Source organism: Raphanus sativus, chromosome 9, assembly GCF_000801105.2.
Source record: "Raphanus sativus cultivar WK10039 chromosome 9, ASM80110v3, whole genome shotgun sequence".
NCBI classification, from domain to species: domain Eukaryota; kingdom Viridiplantae; phylum Streptophyta; class Magnoliopsida; order Brassicales; family Brassicaceae; genus Raphanus; species Raphanus sativus.
Genome location: NC_079519.1, coordinates 27,155,695 through 27,168,354, shown reverse-complemented (window position 1 = coordinate 27,168,354; position 12,660 = coordinate 27,155,695). Strand labels below are relative to the sequence as shown.

Sequence of the window (12,660 nt, the reverse complement as noted above, 5' to 3'; positions counted from 1 at the left end):
AATAAAACTCTAATTTCAAACACCAACTTAAATTATGGTATTTCTATTTCTTTTAAAAATATAATATATGTGATAGTTTATATAATAATACGTATAAAAACTATTATACAATGACATAATACAAAATAGTGACATAGAAAACAAATAGTAATTTTTCTTTGAAAAACAACATCCGCGCGGGTGCGTAAACAAAGTCCAGTTATCATTATATATTTGATAAAATTTACAAGTTTTATATTTTATCTAAGCTTTGGCAAGGAGTGCAGGTTTGTTATTACGTTTGAACACCGTCTGGTTTTTAAATTTAGAAATTTTATCATTGTATATTGATTGTTTTACATTCAGCCTCTTACAAATCTCAAGAAGATGGACTTGTCCGGGTCACTGAGTTTGAAGGAAGTCCCTGATCTTTCAAATGCTACAAGTCTCAAGAGATTAAATCTAACAGGTTGCTGGAGTTTGGTAGAGATTCCTTCCTCTATTGGAGACCTTCATAAACTGGAGGAGCTGGAGATGAATTTATGTGTAAGTGTACAGGTTTTTCCGACTCTACTCAACTTGGCATCTCTTGAATCACTCAGGATGGTAGGATGCTGGCAACTAAGCAAAATTCCTGATCTTCCAACCAACATCAAATCACTTGTAGTCGGGGAAACAATGCTACAAGAGTTTCCTGAATCAGTCAGGCTTTGGTCTCACCTTCATAGTCTCAACATATATGGCAGTGTCCTCACAGTGCCACTTTTGGAAACCACGTCGCAAGAATTCTCCCTCGCTGCTGCTACGATTGAGAGGATTCCAGATTGGATCAAAGATTTTAATGGGCTAAGGTTTCTTTACATAGCTGGCTGCACGAAACTTGGATCACTGCCAGAGCTCCCTCCCTCGCTTAGAAAACTAATAGTAGACAACTGTGAGTCACTAGAGACGGTCTGTTTTCCTTGCGACACTCCAACAACTGATTATCTCTACTTCCCCAACTGCTTCATGTTGTGCCAAGAAGCAAAGAGAGTAATCACACAGCAATCATTGAGAGCTTACTTCCCAGGAAAAGAGATGCCTGCTGCAGAGTTCGATGATCATCGATCATTTGGAAGTTCCTTGACCATCATCCGTCCGGCTATCTGCAAGTTTAGGATTTGCCTGGTGCTTTCTCCTGCACCGGATATGGAAGAAGCTTATTTCAAATTACTGTTTCGCATACGTGCAAAAGGTTGTCCCAGTGATGATGACATGCTTTCGTTAGATCTCGCTAAAATCCAAGGGGAGCATCTTTTTATATTTCACATTGAGTTTGTTGAACATCACGAGGAGATGGTGTTCAAATTCAGCACCTCATCCCACGAAGTCGACGTTATTGAATGCGGTGTACAGGTCTTGACAGATGAAACCAGCAGAAGAAGCAATGAATCTTGTTCAGAACAAGTGTCTGAAGACGGGGATGATATTCTATCGGATGATGATAAGAGCAATGAGATTTATGAACCCAGAGTAAAGATATTTACGGGTTATACAATGTTTCTTTCTTTAGTTTTTACGTTCCTTTTGAGTTTGATTTCAAGTCTAATTCTGTATAGATTCCTAAAGAACTAAAACTTGAGTGTATGATATTGTTTGTGTTGGACTTTCTATCTATCTACCCATTCGATAGCGGTCACCAGTAGTAATTTCACCCGTTTAAAATTTTGTTCATCATGGATTCATGGATACAGTTGGAGGCTAGATAGATGGTGACTTTACCATTGTTGGGAGAATGCTCTTGTTGTCTCGAGTTTCTTATTGATTGAAAATCTAATTCCCCTTGGTGATATGTAATCTGGAAAACTATGTTAGATCGTAAGTTGATAATGAAAGGATCCATCAAATTATCCAACTTGAAAAATAACACATACTGTGTCTACTTTGCATGGACTTCCTCATTTTGGAAACTCGTAGGTGCAAATAGTAAAATAAGTAAATAACTATGGGTGAATGTTCATTCTTTCAACTTGATATAAAAGAAAAACATCATTTCGTTAGAGAAAAAGTACATAACATAAAAAGAAAAACATGTGACGTTCAGGATAAGTTTATTATTGTAAAGTGCATGCGTTGAATGTAAAAAGCTCATAACATGATAATTCGGAGCTACGAGTAGAAATGTCTTTAAAAAGGATTTGATTCTTGATGTGGTCTCTCAAGCAGCCAAGCTCTTAGAGGCAATCTCAAATACATTTTCAGATAACCCATTAGCTGACATTATCATCTCCAACTGTGCCTGTCAAACCACCACAAAACACAAACACAACAGCTTCATTCATCCAGACATCTTCTCTTAGGATTATAAAACCAACAAAAATGCTAATGATTTTGTTGTGTGTGTGAGAGAAAAAGAGAGACTTAGTTACCTTGGCCAGAGCTTGTCGGGTTTCATCGTAGCGCTTCCACCTCGAAAACGCAGATACCATACGAGAAGCAACCTAGACCACACAGGAAAGAAAAAAAAAGAAACAAGTTGTAAAGGTTGTTTATTTTTGTCAAGAAAGTTAATACGGGAGTCAAACCTGAGGATTGATTTTGTCTAACTGGACAACAATGTCACCCAAGAACTTGTAACCTGATCCATCTTTTGCATGGAAATTCACTGGCGAACCGCAGAACCCTCCAATGAGCGAGTAAACCTGAATGGTCGTCGCATTGTTTCATCGTTAGCATACATCTGAGAAAGAAAGTTGCGGAACGAATAAGAGTTTTGAGAATTCACTTGCCTTGTTTGGATTGCGCAGATCAAAAGCTGGGTGATCCAAAAGCTTCTTGACATTCTCCACATTCCCGGGAATGTCGGATGATGCTTGAAGGAGGAACCATTTATTAACAACCTGAGATCAGAAGCCAGATAAAGCTCAGTATGGCATATTTTAAACATGGAGGCAGAGGGAAGTAACGTGTGACATTGAAGATCTATACCAAGTAATCGCCCTGCCACTTGTTATAGAAATCAGCAAGAACCTCATCACGGGTTTGACCCGGCTTTTGTGCAAGAGCTGCCAAAGCAGCAATTTGGTCTGTCAAATTGGTGGCCGACTTGTATTCACCCAATGCAAGTTCCACGTATGCTGGATCCTCAAGCGATGCAAGATAAGCTGGCATTATTTCAACAAAGCAAACACACAAAGAAGTTAGTGACTTCCGCACAAAGAGAGACTCGTTTAACTTAATAATGACTCGCAAATGCCAACCTAGAGCAGTGTTCTTCAAAGCACGCCTAGCCATATTGGGGTGGTCAAAGACATAAGCCTCAGTGCTCCTATTGTTCTCAACCTGCACAAAAATATAACAACAGTTTGAAAAGTTTCAGTGAATAAACAGCGAGTTCAAACGAAATAAAAAAACAGGAACTTCCTAACTTCAGCCGACACTGACTTGGGTCTCAAAAGATTTACTATGTAGAAAGAAGAAGACATACTATCTTTAGAAGCTCAGTTTTAAGTTCAGATGCAAGCTGCTTTCTAACAAACTTTCTAACGGCATGAACAGCATCAGGATCCGCCACGGCCATCATGTCCATAATCTCTCCCTCCCCAGGTAATGTTATTGCCTTGGCTATAAATTCCTACACCAATAGATTAAGAAAAAGATAAAAGATTAAGAAGTCGTATCCTATGCTACGCTTCCTTGTTTGACTACGTGGTCCATAAGGGAATGTATAGTCGTACCTTGTCCAAGCTCGAGTCAGAAAGCACGCTGCCGAGACCCTGAATGAACTTTGGGTTTAGAACCAATGGTTTGTTTTGTTGGAAATCAGAAACTAAGTTCAGCATGAGCTTCCTTGCCAGAACTTGACCTGCCTCCCACCTAAAAATACAGAATAAATGAATGAACGAACTGCGCGTAAATGAAAAAAGATCTAAAATGTTGTGGAAAGGCACATACCGATTGAATTCATCTGAATCATGGGCTAAGAGGAAGAACAGATCATCATCAGAGAGATCAGTCTCAACACGAACTGGGGCACTGAATCCTCTAAACAGAGACGGCACAGGTTTTTCTGATATATCAGAGAACACAAACTCTTCTTCTTTCTGTACGTAAACAAAACATAAGGTCCGGAAAGAAATTGAAAACACTGGACGTGGAATAGAGTGGAGGGCGATGTAACGTAGACTACATACATTACAAAAGGTCACGTAACGTATTGCTTTAAGAAAGGAATTCTGAACTAACCTTGGTCACTCGAAGGATTGTGCTGCTGCTTGAAATGGTCTGAAGTGTACCATTATGGTAAACAGAGGAAAGTGTAATGTCTTTTCCACTTGAGTCCAGAAGACCAACAACCACTGGAATAAATGTTGGTTCTTTTGTTGGCTGGCCCGGAGTCGGGGGTATCTCCTGACTGGAAAAGTTATCAATTACAAAGCAAGCCAATGTGTCAACAGCAGATTCAATAAAGGTTCAATTGTAACGGCAGGGTATCAAGTTTGGTGTAGAAGGTCATTTGGCAAAACAGACTAGAAATGTTAAGAACAGAACCTGAATTTCAAAGAGAAGGTACGAGCTTCAGCATTGTAAGAGGATGCCACTTTGACGACTGGCGTTCCAGCTTGAGAGTACCTAAAATATCAATATTGTATATCCTTATTATTAGGATGAAAACAATAATCTTCACAAGACATTCACGGTTGAAATATGACTTACCATTGCAAGAAATTAGCAAAATCTGCATTGTTTGCATCACGCATAGCAGCAAAGAAGTCTTCACAGGTCACAGCTTGCTCATCATGTCTTTGAAAATAAAGATCAATACCCTGTAACATATGCACAAACAGAGGTGAGCGTAAGGAAAACGAAATAAGACCTAGATACTGGATACACAAGAAAAAAGAGTATTGGAAAGCAACCTTTCGGAAACCCTCACTTCCTAGTAGAGTTTTGTACATCCTCACAACCTCAGCTCCCTAAGAAAACATTATATAGTCAGCTAAGGTTTTTTGCTTACTGCATATAACAGCAACATTATCATCGAGACAAACCTTTTCATAAACCTGAAACGAAAACAAAAACCAAATCATTCTGTTAGAATCAATACATAAGGGACTGATAGGAAATGAAACTAAATAGAGAAAAATAATCTTAGATTCCCTACCGTCACTGATAGAGCAGGGTGATAGCCAGGCACGTAATCCAAGATTGGAACAGTTGCAAAAAACACAAGCACGTTAGATTGGAACCCAATACAAATAGTAACCAGATGAAAGCCTATAACAGAATCCCAGACTTCTTAGCAAACAGAAACTTGCCTGTGTAGAAGTTGTCCATCTGCACAGAAAGTTAAAAGAGCAATGTTTATCAACACGAACGTAACATGCACAACATAGTTTCAGGAAAAGATATGTAACAAGACTCTGACCTTGATGTATGAATGTGGGCGAACAGGATGTGCCATAGGACCAGCATCCTGGATAATTAAACAACAGAGGATTGGCTTAGAAAAAACGAGATAAACCCATGTAGTGACCTAAAGGAGCACAAGACTAGGTACCTGCGGGAATTGATAGATCCTGAGCTTTGAAACATCAGCAATACGCTTTACAGTACGGCTTCCCATATCAGATGAAAACTCCTGTAAGGAATTGGAGAAAAATAATCATTAGCTAGAGAAAAATTTACAACACGAATCTTCATATTATGAAGGATAATTTATGTACCTGATCACGGAAGACAGTTAGACCTTCCTTTAGACTGAGTTGGAACCAGTCACGGCATGTCACCCTATCATCACAAATAGAGTTTCAGTTATAAAGACAAGCATATAAGCAAAACTGGAAGATCCAACCAACAAGAATCAAATCATTTGTAAATTTTAATAACTAATAAGGTAAGATAAATGAGGCTGACCTGTTGCCTGTCCAATTGTGGAAGTACTGCACAGCAAAAATGAAAGACACGGCATAAGATTTCAATAGAAAAAAACATGCACAACATAAAATTTCAATAAACAGCATAATGTACGATTACATACTTCATGACCAATAACTCCCAAAATTGCAGCATAATCTGCATCTGTTGCAGTTTCTGGAGATGCCAGGACAAGCTTGGAATTAAAAATCTGCAAGGTAGAGAAGCTCATATATTTCCATCAAGACAAAATATCAGCACAAGTACGTTATTGTTATAAAGTAAAGTAGAATTACGTTCAAACTCTTGTTTTCCATGGCTCCCCTGAAAATGGAAAATAAATCAATTAGTTTGATTATTCTCGACAGTAAGAAAAGTAAAAAGACAGGGAAGCATGAGCTCTTTATTTTGGATAGAATTCACTATTTGTTCATACATGTTAAAATCTGGAACGGCGACAATGTTGAAGAGATCCAGGTCATACTCAAGGCCAAACACCTAGAGGAACCGGTTAAGACACAAAAAAACATCAGATTCGATACCTAACAAATACATGCAATACTAAAAAAACTTTTCAAAGTACTTACATCTTCATCCCACTTCATGGCCGCCTTCAGAGAATACATGGCATGAGCAGTCTTTGGTAGATCTTCTGCAGGAGTCCAGATTTTCAGAGATACCTCCCTACCAGAGCGTGTAGTAAATGTATCATCTCTGCTCGCTAGCTGTCCAGCCACCAGAGCAAATAGATAGCATGGCTTCTTGAAAGGATCCTCCCATAAGGCAAAGTGCCGACCTCCCTACAAATTAACGAAGAGGATATGCGTTCAGTAATGACAAAGTGAGAGGACATTTATTCCAGAAAAGGGTCACTATTTTGCTAACCTCTACATCTCCTTGAGAAATGAGGTTTCCGTTGGACAACAGTACAGGATAGAGTGACTTGTCAGCTTCAACACGGCATGTGTACTTCGCCATAATATCAGGACGGTCCTAATCATTGCATATTAAAAACACTATGTAAGAACATCAATTGTACTTTCTCAACAAGAGTCATCTTATATAGAAGTGGCAACCAACCTGGTAAAATGTGATTTTCCGGAAACCCTCTGCTTCACATTGTGTGCAAAAATTCCCAGATGACTTGTAGAGCCCCTAACAGAATAAACTTAAAAAGGTTAAAACTGTTCTGGTAGATCATTAAAGATAGCAGGAAAAGAAAAAAGTTGAAGGAACAGATGCAGAAAAGTTTACATCAAGTGAAGTATTCTTGTGGGGGTATATCTCAGTATCAATTTCCAGAACAAAGGACTCCTCGGCCGGCAGTGAAGGCAGAGTGAGATGACGAGAATCCAACTGGTAATCCCCTTCCTAATCAAAGTGAAAGAGAGACCAAGTAACTAAACCAAACTGATTTACATATATTCTACCCTACGGAGTTGATTTTACTAATATAAAAATGAAAATTAGTACTACATAGAATAAAAGAGTATGTATGCTTAAATTGATACCTTTAGAAGCTTCCCCTCAACCTTGACAGAGAGTAGCTTCAAGTCATGCCCATTCAAGACCAAGGGAGCAGAAGATCCTGGGCAACAGAATACTTGTTCAGAATGTGATGTGAAAAAAAATGGAAGAAACAAAGATGAATGTTCTGCTTGAGTAAAGTGTTAATGTCAAAAACTAGTAATGTACTAGACTGTTGTACCTTTAACTCGAGGGGAAACTTTGATCTTGGAGCTAACAATTGTCTTCTCTTCACCTAGAGAGAAGCTTAGATCCACCTAAACAAACAAACAAACAAAAAGAGGTTCAGATTAAAACAATGGTGATTCTACACATAGGCTCAAACTGAATTTTAAAGAAGGGAAGCATACAGTTTCAAAGTAGTAATCAGGCTTGGTGTAGTCCTTGAGAAAGATTTCCTTAGGTGCATCCATTTTGGATTCTTCAACTGATTCGGTGGCAACAGAACAAATCAGCCTCCTGCTGCTGTCTCGCTTATATCTCTGACATATACAACAAAAAAGATGGATTTAATTTTGCTTCATAAAAATCCAGCATTGGGGTTATATTTATCATAGAGGAAGGAAAGAGAGAGTTACATCGACAGAATATGATAGAAACTGATTCTTGCTCAAACAAGTAACCTGAGACAGAGAAACAAAACTGAAGACCAATCTCAACTTTAAGTAACAGTTCAGTTGGTTGAGAAAACGAAAGAAACACAAAACCTGGGAAGTAAGAAAGGGTCTGTATTGAGTAAGTCTCTTTGCTGAATTACGTAACGGAAGTGAACCGCTTCTTAAGGGACCCTACAAACAAGAGAAAACTGAAAGATAAATTAAACTACAAAAGCGAAATTAAGGGAAATGAATACAAAAGCAAAGCTAAACCCTAAACAACATATGCATATTATACGAGTGATCAAAAAAGTCAAAGCTAGTGGCCATATACAAACTCAATCATTTCGATTTAGAATCTTTAACCAAAGGAACCAAAAAACATTAATCCAAAACGCAATTGTAAAACTTTAACAAACATTAATCGATTTGGACCTTTAACCGAAGGAACAACAAAAGAAATCAAAACAAGAGAGACAGAGAGAGAGTTTAGAGAGTAATCACAGGAGGAGCACGAGAGATCAAACCGAGAAGGTTGAACCTAGTGGCCAAAGACGACGAGCTTCGACAAGGAAGTATCAATCGAGCCATAACACCCAAAAATCAAGCTATTAAAACCCTAGAAAACACTCTCCACTACAGAGAATCAATCAAAACACACAGTAAGAGAAAACCAGAGCGACAAGGCTAGGGCTGCGGACTTTATAAGGGATGTGTTAATCGGATAGCATTTAAATGAAAAAGAAAATTATGGCCACGAAAATTCAATATTAATATTAACAAACAAACAAACAAAAAATTGATCTTGCGATTCGAGTGATGATCAAAATCGATAGGAGGAAGAAGACGAGATTAATACCCGAGATCTGCGATTATCAGATGAAGGAGGCACAACTCATATAATCACAAGAAGAAAAATGCTTTGCTTTGTGTGCTCTGCTGATATATTTATATAACCAAAAAAAAAAGATATTTTTCGCTAACAAAAGAAAAAGGATAAAAAGGAATAACAGAAATTATTTGTATTTTATTATTGTGTCTTATCCAATTTCCTATCGCTGCACTTTAGCACCTCGAGGTTACTCTATTCCAAAAAAAATCAGTGTTTCTGAAAAAAAAAAATATTTCCAAAACATATAACTGTGACTAATAAAATTTAATTGGTTAACAAATATAGAAAATAACTAATGACAAAAAAATAATGTATAAGACTATTAGTAATCAAAATTTTATATTTTTTTTGGATATAGTAAGAACTCGAAAACATACATTTTTTGAAATAGAGAGTAATTTATTTTTGGTCAACAACTCAACTGAAGAAGAGAGGTGTATTTTACTATTTCAACCGGATAAAGAAGAGGTTACAACAAATCGATGCTAATTCTAGTTAACCAATAACCAAAATCGCAATTTTCTCTAACATATCATGGTAAACAGAGTTTGACAAAGACTTGTTGAAGTATAGTTGGCTTCATAAGCGGTGCATTTAAGAACAACTTATTTGAAAAATTAAAATTTCATCAATAACATTATTGATCTGTTTCAGCATATTATATCGGCAACAATATGCAATTGCCTCAACCACATAGAAATGGCCTAGAACCATAGAAAAAAAAATCTCAACAAATAGCTTTTTTCTTGTATAAAAACAACCCCTTATAGCCTAATTAGCTAATGCCTTCACAGCTTTCTCTGCTGCGTCATCCAAATCATCAGCTGTTATGAGTTTCATTCCACTTTCCTTGAGGATTCTCTTTCCTTGTTCAACATTTGTTCCTTCCAGACGAACCACCACTGGTACTTTCAGTGACACCTATCATGTGGGGTTTGGTTTCGCACAAAACTCTATCAATTAACTATTTATGTTTATATATGATGAAATATGTATGCTTCGTTTTGCTCACCTCTTTAGCAGCATTCACAATTCCACTAGCAATCACATCACATTTCATTATCCCACCGAATATGTTCACCAATATTGCTTTCACTTTATCGTCCGATGTCAGTATCTTAAACGCCTCCACCACCTATTATTATCACAGCCTTTTGGTTAAACTGGTTTAAACCTAACAAGCTTGATAGCCAGAGATACTACGAAGAACATGTTTTCCTTACCTGGTGTTCAGAAGCGTTTCCACCAACGTCAAGGAAATTTGCGGGAGTCCCACCGTGCAGTTTAATGATGTCCATGGTTGCCATGGCCAATCCAGCACCATTCACCATGCAGCCAATCTCTCCATCTAAACCGATATAGTTCAGGTCCACTTTTGCAGCAGCCACCTACGAGATGAAACGACACACTTTCCTTCATCAAGCTTGATAATAAAAACTAAAAGTGTAACATAATTTTTTATTGTAACCTTTCTGATTTATTTAACCTTAACTGGTATATACACATTATCTTGTGTACAGGAAGAGTATTACTAACTGGCAAACTAATCAACAAGCTGACTAACAACGAGAAAACCAATAACAACAAAAACTATTTACCCTATCCAGATTCATGATACCATTTTCTAGAGTTGAACATCCATAAGCTTTGATATAACATAGGTTTCTTGGTGAAGAACATACGATACGATGCAATGGACCATACCTCTCGTGGATCCTCCTGCGTTGGATCACGAAGGGCAAAAATCTCTTTCTGACGGAAAGCAGCATTATCATCAAAGTTCAACTTAGCATCAGCAGCTACCAATTGGTTCGTGGATGTCTCAGCGAGAGGGTTGATCTAACAGAGAAAAAGTAAGGGTTCAACAAAAGATATTGAACTTGTGTATAATAAACAAGACACAGAGAGAATGCTCACTTCCAACATAGTGCAGTCACTCTTGCGGAAGAGTTCGTAAAGCTTCTTCACTTGTTCAATCGAATCTTTTCTGTCAGCAGCTTTTGGAGCCAGACCATCCACAACCTTGGCAGCATCCTCATCTGTAATACCTGCAAATACATCGATCGGTACCTACAGAAAACCATGGAATGAGGGTCAAAATTGGCTCAACCAGAGTAGGAATACTTGTGGTGATGAAACACAAATCAAACCTTAATAATCATGTCAGGGAACTTCTCAGCAAGATCTTCAATGCTGGTACCACCCTTTTTACAGGCAATTATAAGCTGAAAGAAGGTATTAAAGAGATGAACGACAAGATCATTCCTGAGCAGTAAGAGAAATGGATTTTGCATATTTATTATTTTCAGGCAGCAGCATACCGGTCCAGCAGATTTACGGTCGAGAATAATGGAAAAGTACATCTCATTGACGAGTGACAACTTCTCACACAAGTAGACCTGCTCAAAAAAAAATAAAAAAAAAATATAGGAAACAAGACCGCTGAGCAAAACTTACAAAACGCTAAAAATCAGTATGATCTTCATCAAACACACAAACCTTGCTGACTACTTTGCCTTGAGGACCAGTTTGTTTGGTGACGAGAACTTGCCCAAGCATCTTGCCTACAAAAAGATAATAATAATAACAATAACAACAACCTGAATCGGATCAAGAAACTCTGATGAGAGAAAAAAGAAAGTGCGTGTGCAAAACAAGTACCAGCAATATCTTGAACCTGATCACGTTTGACAATGTGAACACCACCTTGAAGACCACTCTTGAAAGTCCCGAGACCTCTTCCACCAGCCAAGATCTGGCTCTTAACGACCAACTGTATATTAACAACACGACCCTCCCATGAGACAAAACAAACTATTTGTTGGCAATAATGAAAGCTCTTATACAGTACCTCGGTTTCATTAGGGAAAACTTGTTGGATAGCGTTTTTGACTTCATCGAGGGAAGAGACAGCGACTCCGTTGGGCACGTTTACTCCGTATTTACCCATCAGCTCTGCTCCCTGTCAGAGAGATAATTGATATTCAAAAATAAAAGAATTACAGATTCGATGAAGACAGCCTTGTCGTTCGTCAGATCGTGTCCTAATTTCGCATTCGGAAACAGTTGGGAAAGCGAATCTAGGTAGAGAGAAAAAAAGGAAGGAGAAGAACCTGATACTCGTGGATGTTGAGACGGCGAAGCTGTTGGTGCTGCCATTTGCCGGAGACGGAGAGAGATCTGGACACGAGCTTCTTCACCAATCCCCTCATCCTTTTGATTTTTGTCTTACGGTAAAAAAAAATGAAAATCGATCAGAGAAGTATAGAGAGAGAGAGAGGAAGAGAATAGTCGCAGCGAGTCTAGGGTTTTTAATTTTCTCAAATGATCGATCTTTCTCCCTTAAGAAATGAGAGTATTTCGTTTGTTTTTCTAAGAAAAAAAAAACATTCCATAAAAATACAATACAAATATAACTTCTGTCTTTTCTTTTCCACAAAAATCACAAATAAATAAGTACTATTGGCCAATTGGCCCAATCCCGGACTTTTCTACTTATTTTTGACTAATTTTATTCACAAAAGGTACATAAAATTAACTGAAGAAACTAGGGATAGATGTTCGGTTTCGGACTTTCAAATATTTTGATATATGAATATAGAGCTTCTTTGAGTATCTTTAAACTTTGGATCGGATACTGATATTACAGACCGGATTTGATTATTTAAAGTTATTTAGAAAATAAGAGCAAGATAAACATAGTTCTGTTATGTACCAGATTGTGATCGACATAACCGGACCGACCAGGACTGTACCCACCATAGGAGATAA

The 12,660-nt window shown here is 37.8% G+C and overlaps 3 protein-coding genes across 3 annotated transcripts; 1 reads left to right on the top strand and 2 right to left on the bottom strand.

Annotated features, from left to right (window-relative positions):
• The first annotated feature begins 31 nt into the window (after window positions 1-31).
• LOC130499938 (disease resistance protein RML1B-like) lies at window positions 32-1,660 on the top strand. Its single transcript, XM_056994489.1, has one exon. The coding sequence runs from the start codon at window positions 367-369 to the stop codon at window positions 1,591-1,593; it is 1,227 nt and encodes a 408-aa protein (XP_056850469.1). The 5' UTR covers window positions 32-366; the 3' UTR covers window positions 1,594-1,660.
• Window positions 1,661-1,964: 304 nt separating this feature from the next.
• On the bottom strand, window positions 1,965-8,686 carry LOC108827429 (puromycin-sensitive aminopeptidase). Its single transcript, XM_056994490.1, is given in 32 exon segments — window positions 1,965-2,257; window positions 2,388-2,459; window positions 2,544-2,660; window positions 2,748-2,858; window positions 2,947-3,122; window positions 3,219-3,300; window positions 3,446-3,592; window positions 3,696-3,834; window positions 3,913-4,061; window positions 4,204-4,372; window positions 4,510-4,590; window positions 4,675-4,784; window positions 4,878-4,934; window positions 5,010-5,049; window positions 5,174-5,295; window positions 5,387-5,434; window positions 5,519-5,599; window positions 5,685-5,748; window positions 5,875-5,900; window positions 5,999-6,085; window positions 6,171-6,198; window positions 6,311-6,372; window positions 6,462-6,674; window positions 6,760-6,867; window positions 6,955-7,029; window positions 7,129-7,245; window positions 7,386-7,462; window positions 7,583-7,658; window positions 7,752-7,883; window positions 7,980-8,024; window positions 8,109-8,189; window positions 8,502-8,686. Coding segments are annotated over 32 exon segments (3,060 nt in total). The 5' UTR covers window positions 8,589-8,686; the 3' UTR covers window positions 1,965-2,176.
• A 796-nt stretch (window positions 8,687-9,482) lies between these two features.
• Window positions 9,483-12,242, bottom strand: LOC108823475 (succinate--CoA ligase [ADP-forming] subunit beta, mitochondrial). The gene is made up of 11 exons (XM_018596693.2): window positions 12,003-12,242; window positions 11,741-11,851; window positions 11,551-11,662; window positions 11,389-11,453; window positions 11,211-11,288; window positions 11,040-11,114; window positions 10,807-10,959; window positions 10,594-10,728; window positions 10,113-10,277; window positions 9,902-10,024; window positions 9,483-9,810 (listed from the first exon to the last, which is right to left on the bottom strand). The coding sequence occupies exons 1-11, from the start codon at window positions 12,099-12,101 to the stop codon at window positions 9,661-9,663; spliced, it is 1,266 nt and encodes a 421-aa protein (XP_018452195.1). The 5' UTR covers window positions 12,102-12,242; the 3' UTR covers window positions 9,483-9,660.
• Window positions 12,243-12,660: the final 418 nt, after the last annotated feature.